The sequence below is a fragment of the Nanorana parkeri genome, unplaced genomic scaffold (genome assembly GCF_000935625.1).
Source record: "Nanorana parkeri isolate BGI_ZX_2015 unplaced genomic scaffold, ASM93562v1 scaffold768, whole genome shotgun sequence".
NCBI classification, from domain to species: Eukaryota; Metazoa; Chordata; class Amphibia; order Anura; family Dicroglossidae; genus Nanorana; species Nanorana parkeri.
In genome coordinates this window covers 282,277-308,985 of record NW_017307036.1, presented here as the reverse complement: position 1 = coordinate 308,985, position 26,709 = coordinate 282,277, and the positions used below count along the sequence as shown (strand labels likewise).

The 26,709-nt window shown below is 41.4% G+C and overlaps 1 protein-coding gene across 3 annotated transcripts in view; it reads right to left on the bottom strand.

Annotated features, from left to right (window-relative positions):
* The window catches only part of DOCK9 (dedicator of cytokinesis 9), a 230,536-nt gene that overhangs the window by 125,404 nt on the left and 78,423 nt on the right, over positions 1-26,709 (bottom strand). For all 3 annotated transcript variants that reach the window (XM_018564643.1, XM_018564645.1, XM_018564644.1), the window contains exon 2: positions 4,960-5,076. In XM_018564643.1, the coding sequence (XP_018420145.1) occupies positions 4,960-5,076 (117 nt within the window). The remainder of the gene's footprint in view (positions 1-4,959; positions 5,077-26,709) is intronic.

Below are 26,709 nucleotides of genomic sequence, written 5' to 3'. Positions count from 1 at the left end.
TTCAGAGTGACAGTATATAGCTCAATATTCACACGTGATGTGGCTGGTTTGAACATTACTTTTCACATTGAAGTCATGTAGTAATTGGCATCTTGGTCAGGCAGAAAGCATTGTTCAGTAGTGCAGCGACAAGTTCAAACGGATCTCGAGTTTTTTTTTATAGGAGACAGCTCTACCAAAAAATGGCAATCTTGACTATAGCAAATCGCCTTTAGTACGAGTATTTGTGGGTGGCTTTGTATGGACCTTTAGACCTGTAATTTGTTAATTAATTAAATCTGCCAAGTTAATTTAATTTCTCAAATACTCTACCTACAAGGAAAAGTGTAAACATATGGGCTGGATTCTATCGGCCTCTACATTACTCATAGGAATTAGTAGATGTTGTGTATACGCAGATTTAATGTCCGACTCAAACCAACCATGGTGCCCAGAAAATGCATGGCCCGCTGCTTCCTATTTGACATCTGTGCTTCTTTACATGTACTTTATTATTATTTTCAAGAAGAGACGGATGCAGAGGCTTCCAGTACCTTTGTACTCACAAGGGCCTGGCTTCCTGCTTCTAGGACCAGAGATTGTTATCACTATAATGTTAAACAAATACTTGGGGTAAAAATAAATAGCAGGAAGCCTTCTCTGAGGAAATGGATTGAGCAGAAGTTCAAGAAAGCTATGTTTTAAGACAGTATCGATATCCCAGATTCAATAAACAAAACTAATCAAAATGTGTAAATATATAATGTTGGGGGGTTTTAAGTCATTTTCAGGCCTAAAATGTGGAATATAACATGGGTGCAAAAAATTAAAAAGGGCCTCAGTCATGAAGGGGTTAAGGTTTGTGTGGGCTGAAATTAATTCAAATGTGACTTTTAGTCCTCGCTCACATGGGCAGCAAGGGGGAGGTAAAGCCAAGCGTTTGATTTGCAGTTTTAGGCCCCCTCGTCCTCTGCTGCAATGTCAGCACTGTGGCCAAACAGTGCTGTATACATTGCTGTGGCTATAATGCTTTTTGTCACTGCGAAATATACAGCATGTTGCGCCTGACAGGCAGTGCCGTTTGTCAAAAGCAACCATTGAAACCAAATGGTACCCAGGTGGTTTCAGCATAGGAAATCCCTTCTGATCACTGGGCAGCCAAAGTAGATTGCTTTCCAGAGGGCAGTGGACGCTGCCGCCCATGTAAACGTAGCCTTATAGGAGCATTAATGGCAGTAATAAACCAGTCTTCTGAATTATTCTGTATACAAGAAATGATCTCTGTACTTTGTAATGGCTAGCCCAGCATCAGCTACATATGTTTCATTTAAGTAGCAGTATGCTATCTATGCCAGACCATCTGGGATGAATTTTGATTTTCCTTCTAAAATTTACTTATACTGTGCACAGCACTAAAATGCAAATGTGCAAGGTACAAATAGCTCTACTATGTAAAAGAAGAACGCCAGGCATATTAAACATTAACCCTTGCAGTGGGGCTACCAAGGATTTGGTGGGCATATCTTTTTAGTTTTAGACCCGAGACCAAAACCAGCACTTAACCCTTGCTGTGTGGGGGTAGCCCCACTGCAAGGGTTAAAGGAGAACTATGGGGTTAGGGCTTTTCCCCATAGTTCTCCTAAGGGTAACGGGAAGACACAAACTAGCGTCCAAACCATCACCCAAAGCTCAGTATACTGCGAACTACAGCTCGTGCTATACTGGGAAGCCGCAGCCGGGATGGATCCCGACATTACTGTCTGGATCCACCCAGATGCGTGAGTGACAGCTGGCTCTGCCTATCTAGAGCCTGCCCCCTCCCCCGTCCATTCTGCCTGTCAGCGCAGGAGGATCGGACAGGGGAGGAGGGGAATACCTGCAGGGAGCAGTGAGTGACGGCTCTCTGCAGGGACAGGATCGAGAAGTGAGCGAGCGACGCTATGCGTTTGCTCACTTCCAGATCTATTGAGCCGACCTGTGACAGTTTCATTGTCACAGGTTGGCTAGAACTATGAGGTGAGTGATTTTAATATGTCCAGAGTTCTTCTTTAATCACCAAACCCAGTACAGGACCTTTATCTCTCCATGAACCCAGAGGTGACTACATATACCAGTTCTGTGTACCAGTGCAAATAGCAATGACTACATGGAAAACAGTTCCCCAAACAGATCTTAGCTTGCAGAATTTAGATCAGAGAGGGGAATCATTGTTAAATCACTGCACTTTACATGAGAATAGAATTTAAAGATTGCCTACTCTTATCAGTTTCTATAGACATAAACCCCAGTGCGGCATCTCATGATTTGAAACCGGATTGCCTCACAAAATACCAATGTATTTTGATGACAGCCACGGAACAAATAAATATGTGGCTCTCTTGCTCTGGCTGAAGTTAAATTCAGACTTCACTGGACATTTTCTAATGAAATGCTCTTGGCTAAGCTGATAGACACTATGTCTAAATAAAAAATTATTTGGAACCCTGGATCACCTGTCATTTACCAAGCAATTTCCGAGTGATAGTCGCTAGACTTTTAGGAGTCTCTAAAGTCTTCGCTCTTTGGTGTGAGGTCTTGCCCACGACTCTGCGACACCCTCTTTACCTCAACTCTTCCCTTCTTCCCCCCATGATTCTACTCTCCACCTTCCTTTCTCTTTTCCCTCCTCTAAGAGTTGCTACTGTTTTGGGGCCTACAAGGCAACATCCAGCTGCTACAACGCATTTTGCATATATGTATATACAATGAGCAGTTTACCCAAAGTCTCTGGATAACTTCACCACTATAATTCCATTTCTTTGATTGTTACTTTTGAAAATTGTTTCCTCAAATATATTGAACAATAAAAAATTAAATGGATCATAACTGGTAGTAAATACTAATTCCCCAAGAATCGTTTTGACACCAGTTGAGGTCAATAGAAGCCTCCGTATGCACAGAAATGGCATTTCAGTTTTTTTTAACGGCCCGTTCACAACATAATGTTACGTTTAACGCAAGGTATCCATGCATTTAGCGCATGGTATCGCAGTGCGCACCTAGCATGTAATACTGTGTGCTAGGTAGATTGCCATTCGTTTGAATGACCTCCCGGCAGACGTGCATTAAGTCTGCTGCATTAAGTAACTGCTTCATTAAGATGACTGACCTTATGTAATCAATATTATATCTTATATGTTTGAAATTGCGATGTGATATAATGTATGCTAAAAATCTGAATAAATAAAAAAGGTACATTTAAAAATTATATAAAACTGTTCTAGGTCCAAACAAAATGTGCAATGTCCAGAAGGGTAGATCAATCATTGTTGCTACATGGGATTTTTTTTTTTTTTTTTTTTTTAAGATTATGAAGCCAACGTGGATATTGTTAAAGCAGACCTTTACACTCAAAAATCTAATTCTACTAACGCATCCCTCTATGTAACAGAGACATGTTAGGTGAAAAATTCTGTGATTTTGAAATATTTACACTTGCAGAGCATTCACTTCCTGCTTTTAAAAGGGCAAAATTACTTCAGTTTGCCAAAGCAATGCACACTGGGATTGCCTTGCCATCAGCAGAGCATTGCTGGGAAATCTCACGAGATCTCAGGGAAAGGCATTTTTCTCCCCTGAGATGATGTGCATGGTCACATTTCCTAGTCACATGTGCCAGAGTTCAAGGAAGTGAAATGAGAGCTAGTAATCTGCCCTCAGTAAACATGGCCACTGTCAGAAACATGGGAAGACAAATTAGTGTGCAAAGAATACAAACCCGGCAATTATCTAGAAGTATGTGTTTGTAGATTGTCATTACTAAACATTTCTAAAGGTGCGATTGTTGTTATTTTAAAGACATGGGTAAAGGTCCACTTTAAGTGTATCACACATTTAATACAATAGTTTTCTAAAAGGCAATTGCTGAGTTTGACAATTTCTTTATTACAATATATGCCTATGCTGACTGATATTCTGCCAAAAGCACATTGCTGTGAAAAACAATATACTTTCATTTGTTATGAGGTTTTAGGCATGGCTTTAGGTCAAGTTCATATTCAGGTTTAGACTGTCTGGAAAGGTTTTAGAGACTGAACATCAGCATGACAGCACTTGCCTATTGTCGCTGACAAACAGCGGAAATACAGTTCCTAGCTCTGACATTATACCTAGATATAGAGATCAAACAAAAGTCATTTAATCCACTGCTATATATTGCATTTTTTCCACAACAAAGAAGAGAAGGAAATACTTTTTATTAAAATGCATTGAGGTTTGGCATTGATATTATAGAAATGGTATTGTCAACAAAATGTACTTTGGTTAGAGAAAAAAAATAACCCTTTGTGGAGAATTGTATTAAAGCCCATCTCCGGGCCAACCAAAAAACTACCTTGTGCTAACTACTACGCAACTGTGCTGCCCACTTGCCTGAGACATGAGGACACTGAGAGACATTCCACCAGCTGGAGCAGAAAGAAAGAGGGAGTGCTGCCCGCAGGTGGAGCGAGGATCAGGTAAGAAAGTGCTTTACTCCAGTCCTCTAAGCATAAACTAACACATACTCCTTGTAGTGCCGTGTGTGGCCAGTTGAGTTGCAAAATGTTCCAGGAGGGCTTGGCAGCGAAAGAGTTAAGTCAGGCTTACTGCATGGAGCTTGAGGGGCAAGCGGTAAGGCTTTTCATAGAAGCCAATGGCCATTTTTTTTTTCTGCTATTTTCGTGGAACTGACCTGGGTAAAAAAACACTTGGTTTCTATTTTTTCCCACAAGGCTTTGGCCACAAGAGAAAACGTTAGTTAAGGTAAATGAAATGAAATAAGTCAGATAACATCTACGTTTCATACTTTTGAAAACATATAATGCAACATGCATGAATACTTTTACGGTGATTTAACAAGTCAGCTGGCTGTAGACCACCGATGTAGAAGTTTCCAGTAGATTACACATCATTTATGTGAGGATTAAGGAGCAGTCATAAAAATAAATATATCTTAGTTACCTGAAAATCATCATATGGAAAGAGGAGCATCTCCCGTAGGGCATCATTCAGTATTTGTGTTTTCTTCTGTACAATGACATTCTCATAGTCAAGGGGTTCAATGAGCTTTGGTTTTGCCTGGAAAGTAAGAAATATACTTGTAGTAAAATGCATAATTGAACAGTGTATAGACATGACAGCGACGTCCCTTGTTTCCCAATCTGGGGGCCACATGATGTACCTCATTCCCTAGTTTGATGGCCATACCCTTCTTCCTTTCAGACTGCTAGGCAAATCCTGCCCTCCTTTAGAGCTGAATAAAATCTATACGCACCAACCCTCTTTAACGATTATCCTTAGCATTCACACAGTTGCCAACTGATAGGTTTCTCTTGGAATTTTTTGCAGGATTCATAATCACCCCATGGTGATCATTTCTGGAATATATGGCCTACATAATCATTTTCCATATACTCATGGGGCATTTGTACAGTTGATGCTATCAAAATATGAAACCAATGTTTATCCATCTGTATTCACCATGATCTAATTCTGTATATTTTTAACAAAAACTTGAGGATAATTCTCAATCTTTACAGAAAATCCCAAGCTTAAGAAAAAATTCTCCTTCTGCACAAACATTTTCATAATTTAAGAGACTGCTACAGGTCAGTGGTTTAATCGCATTACTTCCAAGTATTTGTGCTACAACTCCTTTAATCTCTACAAAATAGTCCTGCAGCACATGAAAGAACAAAATCATGACACTGGATCTTTACCATCAAAAACACTACATAAACATTCCATGTCTTCTTATTTCCAACATACACTGCCGCTCAAACATTACACAAATGCAGGAGAGGCAGAAATATATTATGAAAAGATATGTACATATTGGCTTTTTGGTTTTTCCTTTGAAAAAATAACTTAATTTAGACAAAAATAACTTTTCAAACTTAAAGCAAAATCTGTACCCAGTATACTAATATATAACAATTTCCATTGTACCAAAGACTGTTCATACAGTTGTAGCAGCAATGATTAAGCAAATGCAATCTGTTTTTTGTAGAAAATGGACACACACACAGTGCTGGTGCTATGACACAAGAATAACTTGGAAGACAGATTGTTTCTGGGTCAAGAGGGCTAGTATTTAATCTACTGAGACTGCAAGTAGCCATGTGATGTCTGTGGCTCAACACTGCGCTAGACTCTTATCTGAGATTCTGTGTCACATATGAGTTAGGGAACAAGCTATCTAGTAGCACAGAAATCACACTCTGGCTAAAATGATATCTGCAGAGAAACACCCTTTCTGAGCTTTTTGGAGCAGCAGCTGCACAAATGTAATTGGGAGGAAAGCAATTTATTGCCAAGACTGCTCAAAGTTTTCTGCCTAGTCTTATCTTAATAAAGAAATACCTCCACTTCCGCATCTCATGGGAAGGTTTGGAAAACCTTTCCTTAATTGCATACTTAAACCTCAACTAATCAAGACTCAATGCTTTCCTAGGGAACTGTTCAAGCTGAAAGAAGCTGTATCACATGCTGCTAGAAAATTCACGTTTACTTCAAGCATCAAACGCGTTATTTCTGTAGCTCCCTTTTATGTCAGCGACTCTCACATGTGTGCGTGTTAGATAGCGGGAATCTTACATTCCACTATTATCTTCAATCAATCCTTCAGCTGTCAGCAAAATGCACTAATCCACAGCACAGAGTCAAAGCTCTCATAACTACCTTCGATAAAGGGTGTCAACGCCTAAAAATAAACACAGGCAAAAAAAAAAGATGTGCTGAATTCACAAAATGTAAAAACAAATTAATTGTAAAGCCTTTACTGTGAACTGATGACTTGTTTCTCTTGGCCGGCATTGTTAAAATACAACAAAATGAGCAGTTCCAGAGCAAGAGAGTGGAGCCAGTGAGCTGTGCCACATGTTCTTCGTTTAAAGTATTTAGATCTTTAGAGAAGTAAAGTTGTCCAGGTAATTAGCAGCATAGCAAGCTAATATAGAATGCTGAACGATGGAAGAAACCACATATCATTTGGAGCTATCCATACTTTTTCTTAGTGCACTGAGTAGGCAGGTGACCTAAAAACAGAAACCCAGTAACCAGAATGGAAACTCTGACAACCTTTAATTTATTTAACCAGTTGACATCCGCGGTGTTAAACCCCCTTCCCATCCAGGCCATTTTTCAGTATTCAGCGCTGCAGTACTTTAACTGACATTTATTCCGTCATGCAGCGCTGTACTGAAATGAATTTTATACCCTTTTTTGGGGACAGATAGAGCTTTCTTTTGGTGGTATTTATTCACCACTGGGGGTTTTATTTTTTTACTATATTAAGGAAAAATTACCGAAATTTAAAAAAAAAAAAACAGTTTCCCCTATATTAAATGATAAAACATGTATTATTACCCAATTTTTTGGTAAAACATTGGAGACGGCAACCCGCAGATGCTGCAGTGCCGTCCGTCCGTTTTTTTACTACGGGCGGACGGCAAGAGGTTAAAGAGATCACAATCTAATTCAGGGCTCATGTCGATGGGCTTTGGTCTTGTATTGATGGCATCAGTTAGACATCAGTTTGAGACACTCCTGGAATTCCTCAGAATTCACCGAACGATGCATTTGAGCTGCAGCTGACCTTCTTGTGACCTAACCAAATGGTTTTTAAATACCTGTAGGTTTGTATGAGAATGCAAAACCTACTTGAACAAAACACATCATCACAGGCTCATAGACTGGAATGGGCTTTGAGAAATATGGATGGTTGCAGAGGTCCCAACACATTAAGCTCGTATTTTCTAATCAACTACCATTCAGAAACCAAGTAAGCTTTAACCTTTCTCAAGCTCTCCTCAAGCCAACTGGAGTACTACTTGAGTTTTCGGATATCATGGAGGATATGCATCATAGACCTCTGATGGGCCTGTTTTAAACCATGGTCTTGTAGATACATCTTGAGTCTTATTTTCATGCATTTATTAAAAGATGTTCTCGCAAAATCTAGTTAGTGTGCTCTGGTTTATTTCTTTGACTGTTCATCTATTCACCACAGCTATAAGGACCACAGGTTAGAGCAGGGGTAGCCACGGTACCCGGAGAGATGCATCATGGGATTTGTAGTTTCACCACAGCTGGAGGGCCGGAGTTTGGCTACCCCTGGGTTAGAGTCACAGGACCACCAAGTTATGGAGACAAAATAAAGAAGTACCTCGGGTACTCGTTTTCCTCCAAGAACGAAAATAAAGATATACTTATCTGAACCTTGCATCAGACTGTTTTTTAGACTAGTCCCTGGAGCCTCTCTCCTCTTCCGCTCCAGAGGTTTAAGGTCCTGAGAGTCATCATGTCCTATACAGACATTCCATCGCTGGAACAAAGGAAGGGAAAGGCTGCAGGGAGCGGTGTGGCAGCCAGCCGGCTACAAGGTGCAGGTGAGTATATCTTTGTTATTTTCATCCCTAGATGAAAACGAGCACTTAACCCTTGCAATGTGGGGGTAGCCCCACTGCAAGGGTTAAAAACATTTGTGCCTGGAGCTGCTCTTTAAAGAGGGCCCAAGTTGTGGAATCAGTGCCCAAAAAAAGGCACGCAGAGGATAATGACCAGTCCCCAGTGTTGGTTATAGGTTACCTGCAGATGATAATTTCCCCATTACTGATTTACTATGCCTTATTCCATACGGTGTCTCCGTGTGAAGGCAGCTATCTTTGCAGAGGCAGGACTTTGCTTCCTCATGTCAGAGCTGTCCCCTTGATGATTGGTGGGAGAATGTGAGATGGTGGAGGAACATACAGGAAGCAGCAGGAGAGGTGCAGAAAGCACAAATCTAAAGAAAGGATGAAGTAGGAGCAGGTAGATCCTTGTACTGCAGCTTTCAAAACGGACTATAATATTTCAGGGTACTACTAAGGCACAATTAATACATACATATGTCCCCTATAAAGGTAACAAATCATCACTTTGGGAGTTGAGGTCTACTCTAAAGACTAATCTGTCACTTCAAACACCTGGAGCACACGCTGTTCTCGCTTGTTACTCCTTGTAAGAAGAACTCTGGGCATATGAAATCTTAACCCTTGCGGTGGGGCCTCCCCAGCACTGGAAGTGTTAAGTGCTCATTTTGCCTAGGGAGCTAAAATAACAGAGATATACTCGCCCAAACCTTGGATACGGCTCGCTGCTAGACCGGTCCCTGCAGCCTCGCTTCCCCTCTGCTTTGGCAGTGTAACGTCCCTCGGCGTCCGCATAGTGGACATGACGACTCACAGCTTCTTAGATCGACAGAACGAAGGGAAGAGAGGCTTGCAGGGACTGGTGTTGCAGCCAGCCATATCTGAGGTTGCGAATCAATCAAGCACTTATTATCAGTAGGCCTTCTCCAACCACTACAAAAATTATCTAGCCAAACTGTCTTTGAAGAGTCTTATTTGGCTTGGTTGGTTGGACTGCAGAGTGCTTCTCCCTCTCCCTTTTAGGGTCACCATACACGTTACAATCTGACAGTACGATTACTTGAATCAAGCACCTATTACTTACAGCAAAATCTCTAAGTAATAGTATCAATCACCTTGATACTTTAGATTGACCAAAACTATGTAATATGAGGACCTACCCAATCTACTTGTATCCAATCAGGCAGGTCCTTGCACTACATTGTTGTTGGCGGATCTAAAGAAGATTGTACATTTCGATTGTAAGCTGTGTGGTAAGCTTTAGAATGAATATTCACCTGATGCATTTGTGAATGGCTATAGAGGTATTTTAGTTCCGTGTCCAGATATTGCATGACAGGCTATAAGTGATATTCTTTTACATGTATTCCTCTATTCGCAATAGTTTACAATCAACAACTAAAGTTGACCTCCTGTGACCTAACATTCCAACTATCATATGACCCTATACCATGAGGTGCATGCTCATCATACCTTTAGTTGACAAAAAAGGGAAAAGCCAACTGAAAGCACACTTGGTATCTAAGGTCTCCCACCAAAATGGAATTTGTGTGCATGTGCAGGCAAAGGATGATGCCGGGGAGCTTCTAGGGTCATGATAATCTTTTTATGTCAGGACAGGTTCACTTGAAACATGGTTTGGATCATGCCCTAGGACTGAAGATATGAACAAAATTAGAAACAAACTTCCGTTTAAATTCTTTTATCCATTCTAAGGGACGTCACAAATAGGGAGCAGATGTTAACGGAAAATACCGCCCATATCAACATTTATAGAGCAAAAGCCTCAAAAGAAGAAGAAAAAAAAAAGAAAAAGGAAATGCTAGTGGGGGCAAAAGGTTTTTTTGATCAATAAAGTAAAAGCTCAATTCAGAAAATCACTAACATGCAATAACCGCTGGGACTGTATAAATATAAGTGAAATCAATGAAAAGTGGAGATGGCGTCTATTTTTTCCAATGACAAAAACCACAGAAATACACTACAAAAAAGAAACCCGAGCCATGATTCCAAGAAAAGCAACACATAGGAATAATTAAGCTGTGGTTTCCATATCCTGCTGTGCACCAAATATCAACTGTATGACGTGTATGCAAGCTAGCAGGGTCATGACACCTGCAATGTTAGATACCTTATTCCTTGCCAGAAAAAGCGTAATGTATGCTACAAACAGCACCAATCTTCACACATCTGGCTGTCCTCTGTGATAAGCTGATCTGATTGCAAGAATGATTGGCTCCTGGTAGTGTCACAAGATCTACACATAAGTCCCAATAAGGACCACAAATGATCCCATTTTCCATGCGAGCCCTTTAATATTTGGAGAGGAATTGGCACCCATTGGTGATCATGTTCCCTTACCAAACCTTTTAATAAATGAAATCACATGACTGTGCCAGAGTTTTTTAATTGCTCTGCTTTTTCCATTGTGAATTACGAAAGCTGAATGCCTGGTAACAATGTGGGTCTTAAGCTGGTTATACAACTGATCATTTTGAAAGTTTTTTTGTTTTTACCCAAGTAAAACAGAAAGTTCCACAGTGACACTCACAGTTTTATTTCTTGGCTTAAAACAAAAAACCCAAATTGATAAAAACTGGCATGGAGTTGAAAGGCAATCTGATCTCTACTCCAGTTTTGATTGACTTCTATTTGAGAAATTATCAAAACTATAGATGAGATGATAGTTTCACAGAAATAACGGTTTAATTACATGAAATATTTTCTTTTTAAAAAGCAGAGAAAAAAAAGTTTCCACAATCTTGATAAAATTGCCAAGTGTTTGGTCAGTATAAGTCTTTGATACAGCCTCTCACCAACTGCAATTATTTAGCCCCAGTACATACATACATACAATGTAGGGATGCACTGATAACCATACTAGTATCGGTGCCGATGCCGAGTATTTGGGCAAGTATTTGGGCGAGTAATCGTCCAAATGCTCCAATGCCTGGCCCGATACTTAAGCTTCCGGTATCAGGAAGCCGGGCAGTGAGTCATTACACACCCCCGGGCTTTCTGACTGGCCAGAAAGCCGGCTTCCTGCGTCCTCGTCTCCTGGTGGTGAAGCATTAAGTATGGAGCTTCAGTTTTGGTGCTGGAGAAATCAATGGACTACAAGTGCAGTGACGTCATAGCACTTGTGCTTTATTGAGATCTACTAGTCCCTTTGCTGTGAGGGTAGTCTTTGCATTCACAGATCCTGAAAGAGAATGGATATGCAGCAGAACCACCCACAGTTACACAGATTTGGTTTAAAACTGGAGTTTGCAGGGAGGCACGCCCTGCGATTCAGGTAAGTGGTTTGAGGGTGAGGGGCTGGGGAATTTGACCGTGTTTTGTGTTACACCCTAAATATGTGGGTAACATGAAACATGGTCAGAAAGCTGGACTATGCTTTTAAAGGCTATTAAAACCCCAACAATGAACTTCTCTCATTGGCTCTCTTTTCATCTGTTAAATATGCCATTGAAAGCTTTTCTATTAGACATGTAAAAAAAAAAAAAAAACCCTTGTAGATCCTGCCAGAAACCCAGCGAACTCTTAACTTCCTGTAGTGAGCTAACAATACTGCAATGAAATCTTAAAGAATGTTATTAGCTTTGCATGAGTTCTTTATAGGACTAGAGAACACCTCATCCCTGGATGTTATGAAGAAGAGAGGGGGAGTTATTCGGTAGTTACAACATGCTTTCTGACCTAGTGCGAAAATGTGCCTGCTCCACAGATACAGTAGTGTAGGAGTACTGTCACCTTAAAACAGAAGTGTGTTACTGGCTGGATCACCAGGTAAAAATAACTGGAAAAAAGGCTGAAAAATAAAATAACACCAATGCAGCCACCACATCTAAGGACTGGTAAACTGCAATACATCACAATTTTGATCTTGTGTTTAGATCTAGAATAAGATAAAGAAATCAGCTTTCCATAAAATGTAATCAAGATACTATCAGCACAGGTCCGGACTTAAACCCATAGTGCTAATGAAGACATCTCTAAACATGCTATTACTAGAGTGGACACATAGTATTTGAGTAGTTTACGGCTAGCGTCCGTCATATCTAGCTCCAGCCATATTATTGACGTGATATCGTCCCTTATATGCACATAGATTATTTTTTACGTAAATGCAAACACCCCCCCCTCTGTCCCTCCTAAACAGGTTATACCCCTCTATATTAGTAGCCCAGTCATGCGTGCTGTCCAGCCAGGTTTCCGCTATACCCACTATGTCGAAGTCCTCTTCAATTAACCTAATTTCAAGCTCCTCTATTTTATTTGCCAGACTTCTAGCGTTGGTGTACATACATTTAATTCCTCTCTTTTTGTGGGACAAAAGTTTACTACCTTGTTGTTCCCCACTATTTTTATTGTTATTATTCTGCCTTGATTTCGGTCGTCCGTTGTTAGTTATACTTACATGTGCCAATGGATTTCCTATATTGACTGGAGTGAGACCACTATTATTAACTCCTTTTTTACTACTTTCTGTGTTATTTTTTATCTATGATTAAATTATCAACGTTTAGTTTAAGTAATTTTATTTTTATACCCTCCCCCCCACTTTCACATATACTCGCATACACAGAAAAAAAGATCTATATACACCACTTCAGACTTAGCTTCTCATTTTTGTTAAATATCACTGCTGCAGACAGCAATAGGCTGACAGCTCAGAGACAGGATTGTCACAAGAGATTCTATCACTCTGCCTGGAGGAATATTGGCACTGACATCATCAAGACACTGTGGAAAATCTGCACTAGGTGGGTGTATCTAAAGCATTTACAAGGAAAATTATTTGCACTTCACAAAGGAAGAAAAAAAATCTAACTGAAAAGTAGCCTTAACCCACACAGCACATGAATATTTTAAACCAGCTGAAAGAAAATTAATAAGTAAAATATGTTATGGGCCTAGGGATTGATAGTAGATTATGATAATGAAGTTACTGGGGGAAAAAAACGATCAGTGAGGACACTCTTCTAAATCTTTTAAATGTACTTTCTACTTTCCACCAGAATTACACACACAAAATATATATAGATCTATATAGATCTATATATTATAATATACACTGAGTGGCCAGATTATTATGACCACCCCATCAGTACTTCGTTAGGCCACGAGATGACTCCACGATATGACTTCGTTGGGACGCCTCGTGACTCCACGAGATGTTGAAAGGTGATGCGAGGAATCTGACACTGCACTGTTGCCCTTCTGCTGTCTTGTACCAGTCTTGCCACTCTCCGTTCTGCCCTAACATTGACTAGTTGCTGACGGCCACAATTCGCACGTTCAGAACCCGAATTTTCGCCTGACAGTCCAGTCTTTAAACACTTTAACAATGAGCCCCTTTTGAACATTTAACAAATTCTGCTGTTTTGCTGATACTCGCTCCATGGCTCCGAGCGCCAACAATCATCCCACGTTCAAAGGCTGTTAAATCGCATTGTTTACCCATATCGTCAGAAAAAAAATCCCTTCTACTGTCGTGGAAAACAACCTGCTTCCCTATTTATAATGGTCTGGCCCTCTAGCAACTTCAGCGCAAAATTATAGCTAATTAGCCTACAAATGTCAGGTGGTCATAATAATCTGGCCACTCAGTGTATATTTTCTTCATGTTTTGTGGGCAGAAAATTTCATTTAAAAATTGCTTTTTAGCCAGATAAGGAAGAAACATTGCATATAAATATGTTTTATTTAAAGCACAACTTATAGCAGGATCTTAGGGCACACACACACACTGCTGAATTAGTCTGAATGACCCAGAGGAGGGACACACCCCACTTTTCACTCCTTTCCAAGTAGAGATGGTGATAAATATACTGCCTGGCCAAAAAAAAAAATAGCACCTCGATTTTTGGCAGGGTTATGATCTGGAATTGCTTCAGTTGGTCAGGTCTAGGTTTAGCAACGTTATGTGTTCAAAATTACAGGGCTTGAAAATTTTTAGGGTGTCTCACCAGTCAGCATGACCGGACTAAAGCCTTGCAGTTTATGTTAACATTTTTTAGGGACACATAGAGCTTTCTTTTGGAGTATGTCTGTGAAGGTTCTCATTCATCCAGGTCATGGTATATCTGTAAAAAATAAGTCAAGGCAACTGGACTTGCTGTATTTTTCTTTAAGACGTTTCACTGGACATCCGACTAGCTTTCTCAATTCAGAATGACTCGTACAAAATTGCTCTGGGAATCAATATGGTGAGTGTCACACCAATCCACATAATCTGTCACAACCAGGTGTTGATTTCTTTTGGAGGTATATAATCACCACTGGGGGTTTAATTTTTTACTATAGAATTAAAAAAGTACCGTAAATTTCGAACAAAAAAAAAAATGTTTTCCCTACGTTATGTTAAAAAACATTTATTCTTACCCGTATTTTTGCTAAAATATAAAAGACGGGGGGTAAATAGACACCAAACATGTCAAGCCTTAAAATTGCACACGTCCGCAGAATCGCAATAAACAACCACACCGAAAATTTGCCAAAAGCGACGCTTTAAACGCTTTTACTGCTCATCAGTTTAGTGTTATCAGTGATTAATGGCCCTAAAATTATTGCTCACACTCCGACATTTGTGGTGATATGTAATATGTGCGGCATAATAGGCGCCATCGTCGTTTTCAAGTGTAGGCGCACCAGACTCATGTTTTCGTGTGTATGTGGGGGGCGGGGGGAAAATATATATTTTTTACACAACTTTATTGCCATCACATGGGGGGCCAAGAAGCCCCCTATGGGATAGCTCATTTACATGACAGGTCCTCTTCATGGATACTTAATGGGTCTCCTAGAGCCCTAATATGTCATCTAGGGACCCCCCGAGAAGCTGATGAAGCAGAGATCTGCTTCACCAGCTTCTGAAGCTGGAGATTCACAGCAGAATGCAGAAGTGATGTCATATACATTAGTTCCTTTCGGGGACTGGAGAAGAGATCAGAGGGAGATCTTGTATCAATCTCCCTCTGATCTCCTGTCACAGAGCAGCTGTGCCGGTCCAGGCCGCACCGGGCACAGCGGATCTCGGGATTATATATACAGTGTGTGTGTGTGTGTATATACACACACACACACACACACACAGCATTCAGCTGGTTTGGTATGAACAGGCCAGAGGAGAGAAAGCAATACAATGTACAAATGCAACACATCTGTGAGAAGTTCTACAACTCTGTTGGGAGGCACTTTTCAAAAAATATTTAAATTAAAATTATTTGACAGACAACGCGTTTCATGTAAATTTTGTATGTGGTTCTGCTTTATGCATATTCTAAGCATCAAAACCAATTCATGAAAACTATATGGATAAAACCAATTATTTCTTTTAAGCATGGTGTATATAAATATTAAAATAGAGGAAACATACTTCTAACTAAGCAGATAAAAATACATGGGGGGAATTTACTAAATCTGGAGCAGCTGTGCATAGTAACCAATCATCTCTCTCCAGTTTAGCTATGAAAATGAAAGATGGAACTGATTGGTTGCCATGCAAAGCTGCTCCAGTTTTAGAAAATTCCCCTCATGGTATTTTTGCTAAATTTCCACTAAGGATCTATTCAGATCTGTAGCTGCAGTAACAGATGCATGTTAATGCCATGCACAGAAACATATGAGACTAAATGGAGTGCTTTGCGATGCAATTTATTTTGAATAGCTCCCCAACGCACCTAACTTTGTGGTGTGCGGCATTGGTAAAAAAAACTGCTGCAGGTTCATTAAGACCTGCTTTGTGGTGTGTAATAATATACACATTAACTTGTGTGCAGTTGCGCTGCACAAGTCCTTAAACTTGGCCTACATAATCATACATTTCTTTTGAACAACAAATCATCATCATCATCATCCAGGTATTTCCTTTAGCTTTCCGGAGGAAAGGCAGCCAAAAAATGCGAGTACAAAGCCTCCTCTGAGTCACTATTTCATAGCCGATAATGTAGCACCATAACTTGAATGAAGCAATGATATCATCCTCCTCCAGCATAAAGTGCAGAAAACCTATGCTAGCGTTTAATATATCAATCAGAATAAAAAGAAAACTGGTAAAATATGAATGCTACAGCTCGCGGTATACTGAGACGCCGGAGCGGATCCCGACGTAGATGTCGGGATCCGCCCAGCTGCGTGAGTGACAGCTGGCTCTGCCTATCTAGAGGCAGAGCCAGCTGTACCCGCCCCCTCCCCCGTCCGTTCCGCCAGTCAGCGCTGGCAGATCGGAGCGGGGAATCCAGCCCCTCCCCTGTCATGGCAGAGAGGCGTGACAAGATCAAGAGGTGAGCGAACCCGGTATGTGTTCGCTCACCTCCCGATCTACTGAGCCGATCTGTGACAGTCTCATTGTCACAGGTTGGCTAGAACTATGAGGTGAGTGGAAATCACCCAATAGTTCTCCTTTAAAACTGCTGGACCCCATGTCAGTCTATGGAGAGTCAGATGTATATGGACATATGTCCGTTGACATCAGTTTACCCTCGATCCGACAGGATATCGTTCGGCGAACCGTTTTTTCTGGACCTGATCGGAGTCATGGGTTAACTGGGTGTAAACACCTGTCCATTTAGACCCAGCTGCCTATAGACAAGCATTGGGCATCCGATCAGGTCTGCCTGAAAAACTGACAGGAACACTTTTCAACAATAATACTAAGCAGTAAGCCTAAATATTCTATCACATAAATGTGCTTGGCCTTATGTAAATATCACTCAATAACAATATTTGTATTACACATCAGTCATTTATGTACTGTAGTATTAAATGTTACCATATTATGTACCAGCAGCAACTGATATCTCTGCACAGGCTTTGCAGAACCTTTACTTGCTTCTTCTTTCTTGAATTCCTCACATGCATCCCCGTTATTTTTCTCATGGATTTAACAGACATACTAAGTAGCTATTGGTGGGCTGACATCAACTGGCTTATAAATCTTTTGGTGCTTACAATGCTAAATCCTCCATACCACAGCATGTGGCTGTGTTTAGACCCACACAAAGTATCGGTTGGTCCAGGCAACCTTGGGATGTTTCCATGCCTCCAGAGGCATTTTCTTAAAGATACAGTGGCTTGCAAAAGCATTCACCCCCTCTGCATTTTTCCTATTTTGTCACATTACCACCTAGAATTAAAATGGATTTTTATTTTTATCACATGTAATGGACAAACACAAATTAGTCCAAAATGGTGACGGGAAACCAGGAAAACAACTTATTAAAATCAATTTAAAAAATAAAAACCGCAAAAGTGGTGCGTGCATATGTATTCACCCCCTTTGCTATAATACCCCTACATAAAGATCTGATGCAATTAATTACCTTCAGAAGTCACAATTAGTTAAATAAAGACCACCTGTATGCAATCTAAGTGTCACATGATCTCAGTATATATACACCTGTTCTGAAAGGCCCCAGAGTCTGCAACACCACTGAGCAAGGGCCACCCCCAACCAAGCAGCACCATGAAGACCAAGGAACTCTCCAAACAGGTCAGGGACAAAGTTGTGGAAAAGTACAGAACAGGGTTGGGTTATAAAAAATAGGGCTGTGGAAATTAAAGATTCATTTCTCCATTAATCATTAAACTTTTGATCGATTCAAATTATTTTGATCCCTAATGAAAACACTCACCTCTCCGCTGGCTTCCGGGAGTCCCGTTGGCGATCCGGTGACGTCACGGACATCGACGTCACCGCACTCCTCCCCCCTTTGCCAAGTGGCTCCGTCGGTTAACGAAGGGAAGGCGGGAGGAGTCCGGTGACGTTGACGTCCGTGACGGCTAACGAAGGGAAGAGGAGTCCGGTGACGTCGACGTCCGTGACGTCACCGGACTCCTCCCCCCTTCAAACTCACCTGCCCCATTTGGGCAGGTGAGTTCGCCCAAGAAACTTTCTGCACGAGTGCCAGCCAAGGCATTGGCCTATACACATACAGCACAGCAATGAAGTAATAAAATGAACCAGGATCACACTAATCCAGCACGTTATTATTCTAAGTTGCCCCACTCAAGCGGCGGCCATATTGAGTGGGGCACGTTAGATTAATAACGTGCTGGATTAGTGTGATCCTAGTTCATTTTATTACTTCATTGCTGTGCTGTATGTGTATAGGCCAAAGTAGTTGGATCTGTATGTGCGTTATAATTAATCAAAATTAATTGATTAAAAAAATTTTGATTTATCGAACACGAACATTTTAATCATTACCAGCCCTAAAAAAAATATCCAAAACATTGGACATCCCACGGAGCACCATTAAAATTCATTATTAAAAAAATGGAAAGAATATGGCACCACAACAAACCTACCAAGAGAGCCACTCACAGACCAGGCAAGGACGGCATTAATCAGAGAGGCAACAAAGAGATCAAAGCTCTACAGCAGAGATTGAAGTATCTGTCCATAGGACCGAATTAAGCTGTACACTCCACAGAGCTGGCCTTCATGGAAGAGTGGCCAGAAAAAAGCCATGGGGACTCTCTAAACATATGGAAGAAGGTACTCTGGTCAAATGAGACTAAATTGAGCTTTTTGGCCTTCAAGGAAAACATGTCTCGTGCAAACCCAAGACCTCTCATTACCCCGAGAACACTATCCCCACCGTGAAGCATGGTGGTGACAGCATCATGCTATGGGGATGTTTTTCATCGGCAAGGACTGGCAAACTGGCCAGAATTGAAGGAATGATAGATGGCGCTAAATGCAGGTAAATTCTTGAGGGAAATCTGTTTCAGTCTGCCAGATATTTGAGACTGGAACTTAGATTCACCTTCCAGCAGGACAATGTCCCTAAGCATACTGCTAAAGCAACACTGAAGTGTTTTAAGGGGAAACATTTAAATGTCTTGGAATGGCCTGGTCAAGCCCAGACCTTAATCCATTTGAGAATATGTGTATGACTTAAGCCTTGCTGTATATCAGAAAAACCCATGCAAGCTGGAGCAGTTTTGCCTTGAAGAATGGGCAAAAATCCGATCGGCTAGATGTGCCAAGCTTATAGAGAAGTACCCCTAAGAGACTTGCAACTGTAATTACAGCAAAAGGTGGCTCTACAAAGTATTTTATTTGGGGGGGGGAGGTAAATAGTTATGCACGATCAATTTTTCTGTTTGTTTTTTTTTTGTCTCGTTTACTCGTCACGATAAAAAATATTTGCATCTTCTAAGTGGTAGGCATGTTGTGTAAATCAAATGATACAAACCCCCCAAAAATCCACTTTAATTCCAGGTGGTAATGCAACAAAATAGGAAAAATGCCAAAGGGTGAAAACTTTGGCAAGCCACTGTACTACATTAAATCTAAGTGGGAGAGATAGACCCTCTGATAAAGACCTCAGTAGATAAGCATTCTTTGGATCTTCAAGACAGAGAATCTGCAGAATTCAGTCTCAGCATAAAATACGTAAGCAAGTAACCTTCAGTGGTCCCCATCTCATAACACTCGGTATATCCTGAGATATTGGTTGCCCAAGATCTTTGCAAATGTTAACTTTTCCTGCAAGAGGAAAAACATAGATTTGCATACAAATTCAGCTGCCTGCATATTTGGATCTACACTTTTGCAATCTGTATATTATAAAGGGGCCCTGTTACATACCTGAACACCTAGGTTCATACCTAGGTGATTTCTCGCGCAGATTTTGCCGTGCAATATGGCACAAAACAGAGATTTGCATTCAAGTCTATGGAAGCTGTTCACACCTTGCGATTTGTCGCGCGGTAGAAATCACCGTTTGGGTCACATAGACATCTCTATGCATTGAAAACCGTGCGGTTTTGAAAACAAAAACGTGTGAAAACAGCTCACCAGCTCAAACCCCTAGGTGTGAACCTAGCTTAAGTGCCGATGCAGACCTGAGCGATACGGATGTGCGCGGCCGTGCCGCACAGCCCCATTGATTTCAATGGGGTACATCTGTGCGGCAATCGCTGAATAAAAGGTACGTGTACATGTAGCTGTTTTTTGTGATACACAGTGCTTGGCTGGAAACCGCGCGATTCGTCAGTGCGACTGGGGTGCCATTAGAAACTAATGGCACCCACAGCACGATCATCGGTGATGGGCGACTCCGTGACGGCACGGTATCGTGCATGATTGCCGCACGGTCACGGATCACCCAGGTGTGCACCGGCCCTCAAGGTAAATGTGATTGCACAAAACGATCAGTAGATGCAGAGATATAGACAGCTAAAGTTATATGCTAATCTGGACTTATCCGGTAAAAACGGAACTTAATCTGACCCAAAAGCCAAGTTTTCCGATTAGAATAATTTGCTGCAAAGCACTGCACAATTGCAGAATGAACGTATAACGACATTGGCAAGCGATGCAATTAAGGTAGGTCTGTTCTGAACTGGCAGAAAGATTAACAAACATCCATGGAAAAAGATGCCCATCACAAACACTTAACTGACAGAACAATAAAAAGGAAACACACAGATCCTGTTTTCCTTAAACACGATGGGCCCAATACCGCTCACAAATTTCCATGTGTTTCTAAACTACAATGACTTTTGGGAAAAAAAGACAAAAAGGAGATTTTTTTCTAAGCAGGTGATAAGGTTAAAGAGTCAGAAAACTGGTAATGGGAAATTGTGTTTTCCTTCTTGGCTAATGCATGTAATCCTGTAACGCAAAAGTGTCCATGTTTAACATGGAAAGCCTCTCCTACTGAATATCACATACAAGATCACTTTCGATGGACAATAACTAAGGTGATGTCACCCCTCTGCAGTCAGTGGTCAGTCAGTGCACTCTGCTGTGTCCTTTCTTCCGTGGTGGCAGATGAGACGTATTTTCACTCACCCATCCCCGAAAATGTGCATGCACCTGGACCTGTACAGGCGTGCAGATTCAGGTCAGCATGTAGCCGCATCCACTCATAGGGATGTACAGGCCACTGCAGGCAATTACAGGTGGCACCTGTCCCTCCCGGGAGCAGGTTTCTAGACAGAATGTCAATGAATATGCAACATATTTTATATGGCTTTGGACTACAACAGGAAAATGAAACTAAAAGGACCATGTATAGTACGGGAAAGCTGTCTCATGAAAGGTTTTGGCACAGTCATATACAGGTCCATCCTTCTCCCATTACATGTTTCTTTAAATTAGGGATGTTCGGATACCATTTCAGATACCTACCAGGGTTGCAGGTGCGACTGGGCCCCTGCGCTCCACCACTGTCCGGAAATCAGTAGTCTGTATTGTTTTAGAAAAACTGTCACATGACACTAAACAAAAATGTATCGGTACTTGTATCTGTGAGGACTTGGACAGGTATCAGTGCTTGGTCTGGAAAAATTGGCACTGGTGCATCCCTAATAAATATACACACACACAAATCCCAAGAGCCCTGTATGTACCTTAAAAATTAAAGCTGCCTCCTAACTTTTGAGTTTTTCTCTAGTCTAGTCTTGGAGCTGGAAAAGTATCTGTACTTGTACTAAGTACGGTACTTGGTATCTGTTCATCCATCCTTTAAATGGGTGTGCAGTGTACAGCATACAAGCATTGCTCTGGTCATACTGGAAAGTAAATTACAATTGTCCTGGAGATAGAACACCAATGTCCCTGAGAACACAGCTAAGAATGTAATCAGCAGCAGATGGTTGTGAAGGAGCAGTAAGAAAGCGACAGTCATTTAAGTTTGGCGTGAAAGCACTCCAGAAGTCCAACAAGAAGTGGAACAGAGTTTTCTCATGTGAGAAACCTTTAAAGTGGATTCATTGAACGGAGGAATGCTTGGCTAAAAGGAACCTCTAGTAGTTCATATCCAAACCACCATATTATGTACTGTAATTTTCCTTTTCAGAAAGAAAAACATTCTAGACCAAAAATACATACAACATACCCAAGTAATGTGGTGCTCCTACATTTCAATGAAAGCACTACTGTTAATAAAAAAAACCCAGAGAACATGCTTCCACTAAAATCTTTTGACACTTTAGGGAACTGCTGCAGTGCATTAACACACGTTCGGCTGCACAATACTGTGCGTTCTATTAAGGAAGGCTATTAGGAGTGTTCTGCCAACACACTTCAATGGACAAAATAATGCAGATGACTCTCTCTGCAACGCAGCACATCACAATGTACAGTGCAATTGTTATGTGCATTGTTGTGCTCCCTACTGCACAATGCTTTGGAGAGCCATTCACAATGGATGGTGCCACAATGAACCACATATAGAGCAGGTGCATTGCTGCAAAAGCACAAGTGTGATTTGGGCTGAGGGTGAAGAAGAGGCACTGATGGCTGCCACTTATTGTTTCACAGGGAGATCATCTAACTTGTAAAGTCTCCCTGTGGTTGGACTTCAATCCATCACTAAATCAATGTAGCAGAGTGAAAGATGGAAAGTACCATATATGCACCACTCTCAGAATTGTAGCAGGTTAATTCTTTTTTGAAGAAAAACGAAGTCACTAGCCATTATTTTCAGAAGAATGTTTGCAGGTCTATGGACATCTGTAGGATAGCCATATATAAAACACATTTTTCATGTACTTGTGGTTGCATCAGGGGCAAAAAAAGTGCAATTGCATGTTTTCTCATGAAAACTCCTAGGAACTTGCACTGCTTGCAGTCTACTGCTGTCATAGCTTGAAAAATGATACTTCTAATGCTTTATGTGTTGAGCTGAATCATAAATCCTGGCCTGTAACATTTAGAAGACTTGTATAAGCTAAAATCAGCCATTTTTGGTGTTTTAGCCATTTTTAAGAGTATTAACCACTTCCTGTCCTGGCCATTTTTCAGTATTCAGCGCTGCGGTACTTTGACATTTATTCAGCCATGCAACACTGTACTGAAATTAATTTTATACCACTTTTTGGGGACAGAGAACCTTCTGGTGGTATATAACCACCACCAAGGTTTTTATTTTTTTTACTGTGTAATAAAAAACAATTCAGAAAATTTTGGAAAAAAAAAAGCTGGTTTCATTACCTTATGTTATGAAACATTTATCAGTACCCAATTTTTTGGTAAAACATAAAAGAGGGTGTCACATCGGCTAAATAGACACAAAACATGTTAAGTTTTAAAATTGTGTGCACCCCTGCAAAAAAACTACCATTCCTAAAATTGGCCATAGGCAATGCTCTGCAGCCGGCCGAGCGCTTGTACGTAACAGTCGGTAATGGCTGTTTACATTCCCAGCAGAGAACAGAAGAAAAAAAAAATCGGGTACATGTACGTCCACCCTCTGGGAAGAGGTTGCCGTCCGCAAGTGTATTTACAATGGGCGGACGGCAAGTGGTTAGTATACTTTCTAAGTATACATTAGCTATCAGTCCAAGTGATTTAGCCCCATACATGGCTTGTCTTATACCTACAAATAAGACTATCACATTTACATTTTTCCTGCAAGACAGTGACCATTCCATCCTGTGGTGAAGTAATCACACAATAAACTTATATACAGTAACTTTGCAGTCCCTCTTGAAGTAAAAAATAATGTATAAAAACTTGAAGCAGAACTCGGGGCAAATAAAATTTGAATCCTTAGCAGGGATTCCAACTGCAGGAAAATGCAAATTTCTGACGTAGGAATCCCCATCGCAGGTGTGAATGGAGCTTAATACACATATACAGACACACAGAAATACACCCCCCCCACACACACACAAACGCACAATAATAATCCCCCCCCACACATAATACACTCTCCCCCCCACAGCTAAACTAAAACAAAGAGCACCCCTCGTCTGCTTACATTTTTGCAGGTGCAGATCTTACTAATCCATCCTTTAGCTGGGCACACACCTTACAACCATCGCAAGACTTTTGTCTTGCGATGGTTGTAAGATAATAAAAAAAAACGTACGATCTGTCTATCTTGGACAGGCAGATAGATCATACTTGCGATGATCGCAAGCCGCACCCCCCGAGGGGCGGGCTTCCGATGACCGCAATGCCGAACGGGCAGTGTGCGCTTGCGCACACCGGCCCGTCCGGCTTTTATCTTACGAACATGCTACACACCCGCCGAACATCATACGATGCTCGGCGGGTTTTCGAACATGTTCGTAAGTTAAAAGTCGTGCGACCTTACAGTAGTAGAGGTCGCACGGCTTCCACACACCTTACGATAATCGTACGATTATTGTAAGATGTGTGGGCACCCTTTCAGCCATCACTCAGTTTAGAGCACTGGCCGAAAGGAACTGAGTGCCGGTGTTGACACCAGCACAACCAGAAGCAACTCTGTGGTCTACATCCAACAGAGATGTAGACCGTGTAGCTGCTCTCATAAGTCAGGTACGTGGTCCGCGATATGATATTAAACTCATCTTTTTGCCCTAACCTAACTGCAACTCCCTCTCCACAAATGCATACTTAGCTTGATCTAATGGCTGCTGTTTGTTTGCAGCCAGAGCTTCAAGTCTCTTTTTTTTCCCTAGCCATGTCTGTGCATTACAGTCTATAGAGGTCTATGGGAAGGGGAGGGTGGGTTAGGATGGCAAAAAGGATGAGGGCATTTTGCCATAAAATACACTTAACCATTAAACAGTCATGCCTGCTTTCCTTTCTGGTCACATCACCTTTACAATGGGCACAATCATGTCCTCCTCTGAAAATCCACAGCATTGTGTGGTCAAGGCACATGCACACTACCCCAACATAGTGGGAAATCTCGCTATGTGCGAATGAGGGCCTTCACCAAAGACACACTGCGAGCATGTGAGAACAAAAAAGCACAATAAAAGTTTATATGTGCCCAAAACGTTTTTCTTAGTTTTGCATAGAATGGGAAAAGGTTAAAACCACTGTCAGGTTTTAGTGTAGGTCAAATGTACCTGTCAATGAATTCTGAATGATCTCAGAAGCTTCTCAAACTGATGTCAAAGACAAACCTAAAGCCTTTCAACACCGGCCCCTAAGACCCCCATTCACACAGAGCGATTTGTAGCGCGATTTCAGCTCAAACATCAGCTCAATGTAGCTTGTCCAATGCTTTTCAATGGAGCTGTTCACATCTCAATGTCGCCTGTTGCTTGTAGCTCAAGCTTGTCGCTTAACATGACCTATTTTTCGGCGGATTTGGTGCAATTTGGCCCAATAGACTTCAATGGTGTAGCTCAATGTCGCACATTACCAGCGATTTTGTGACTTTTGCATGGAAATATAAGCAGGAACATAAACAGGAAGAGGAATGTCAAATCAAGACCGCTTTTGATTGGACACAGCCCAATGTAGCAGCTACGAAGTCCATGCCAAAAGTAGCGCTACGTAGCGTGACAATATGTGCACTGTAGCTCAAAGTCGCTCAGCTCAAATCAGCGCTGAGCTTTTGATGTAGCTCAGTGTGAGGCCAGTCAGATGTGAATGCATGCTTTGACAAGGTACTATTGTATGGTGAGCTCCTGAGAATTAAGTTGGCTCATGCAAACATTTATGTTCAGTTAAAGAAGAACTCTGGGCAAACAAAAAACTTACACTTGCAGTGGGGCTACCCCCAGCCCACAAGGCATAAGTGCTGGTTTTGTCTTGGGGGCTCAAATAAAGCTGTATTACTGACTTGATACACAGTCCCTCCCTGCTGCTAGACGGTCTCCGCAGCTTCTTCTCCCCTGGGCTCCGGTGGTCTAAGGACTGCTGATGTCACCACGTCTTATGCAGGTCTATTGACTTCCATTAGACGTGAGGAAGCCAAGTGGCATTCCATAGTTACAGCAAAGGGGGAAACAGGTGAGCGCTGATCGTCACGGGCCCGAGGATCAGGGGAGTAACTACAGCTTTGATAACAAGCCGTTAACCCTTGCATTGCAGACTGACTACAAGGGTAAGTTTTTTCTTTACCCCGAGTTCTTTAATTTAGAGGAGGAGGAGTAAAGTGATGATGAATGCCACTGCCAGCACTGTTCATCATAGAAATAAAAGAAATCAGGAAATGCTTTATAACTTGTCCAATAGCATGTTCACCACAAGAGCAAGACAGCAGTAGTGCGCAGGGCTATTAAACATGAGCTGATTGGACTCATCTTATGTTTAAGTAGAGCTTACACAGCTAAATTTGTAAAGATATGTCTAGTGTAGGAATGTTCGACGGCCAAGTAAACAAAGAGGATATATTAGAACCTTGCATTTTAAAGTCATGTCTTTTGAACATAAAACCCCCTCCATAAAGGCAAGCTAGGTAGCTTATACATTAATATACTATAGTCTGAACAGCACCATACTGATGTAGTCATGCAGGAAGGGAAACCATTTCCAGTCTTACAAGGACATCCACTGCCCCAACCCCCCCCCCCCCCCCCCCCCTCGGGGGAAAAAAATAAAGGAGGGAAA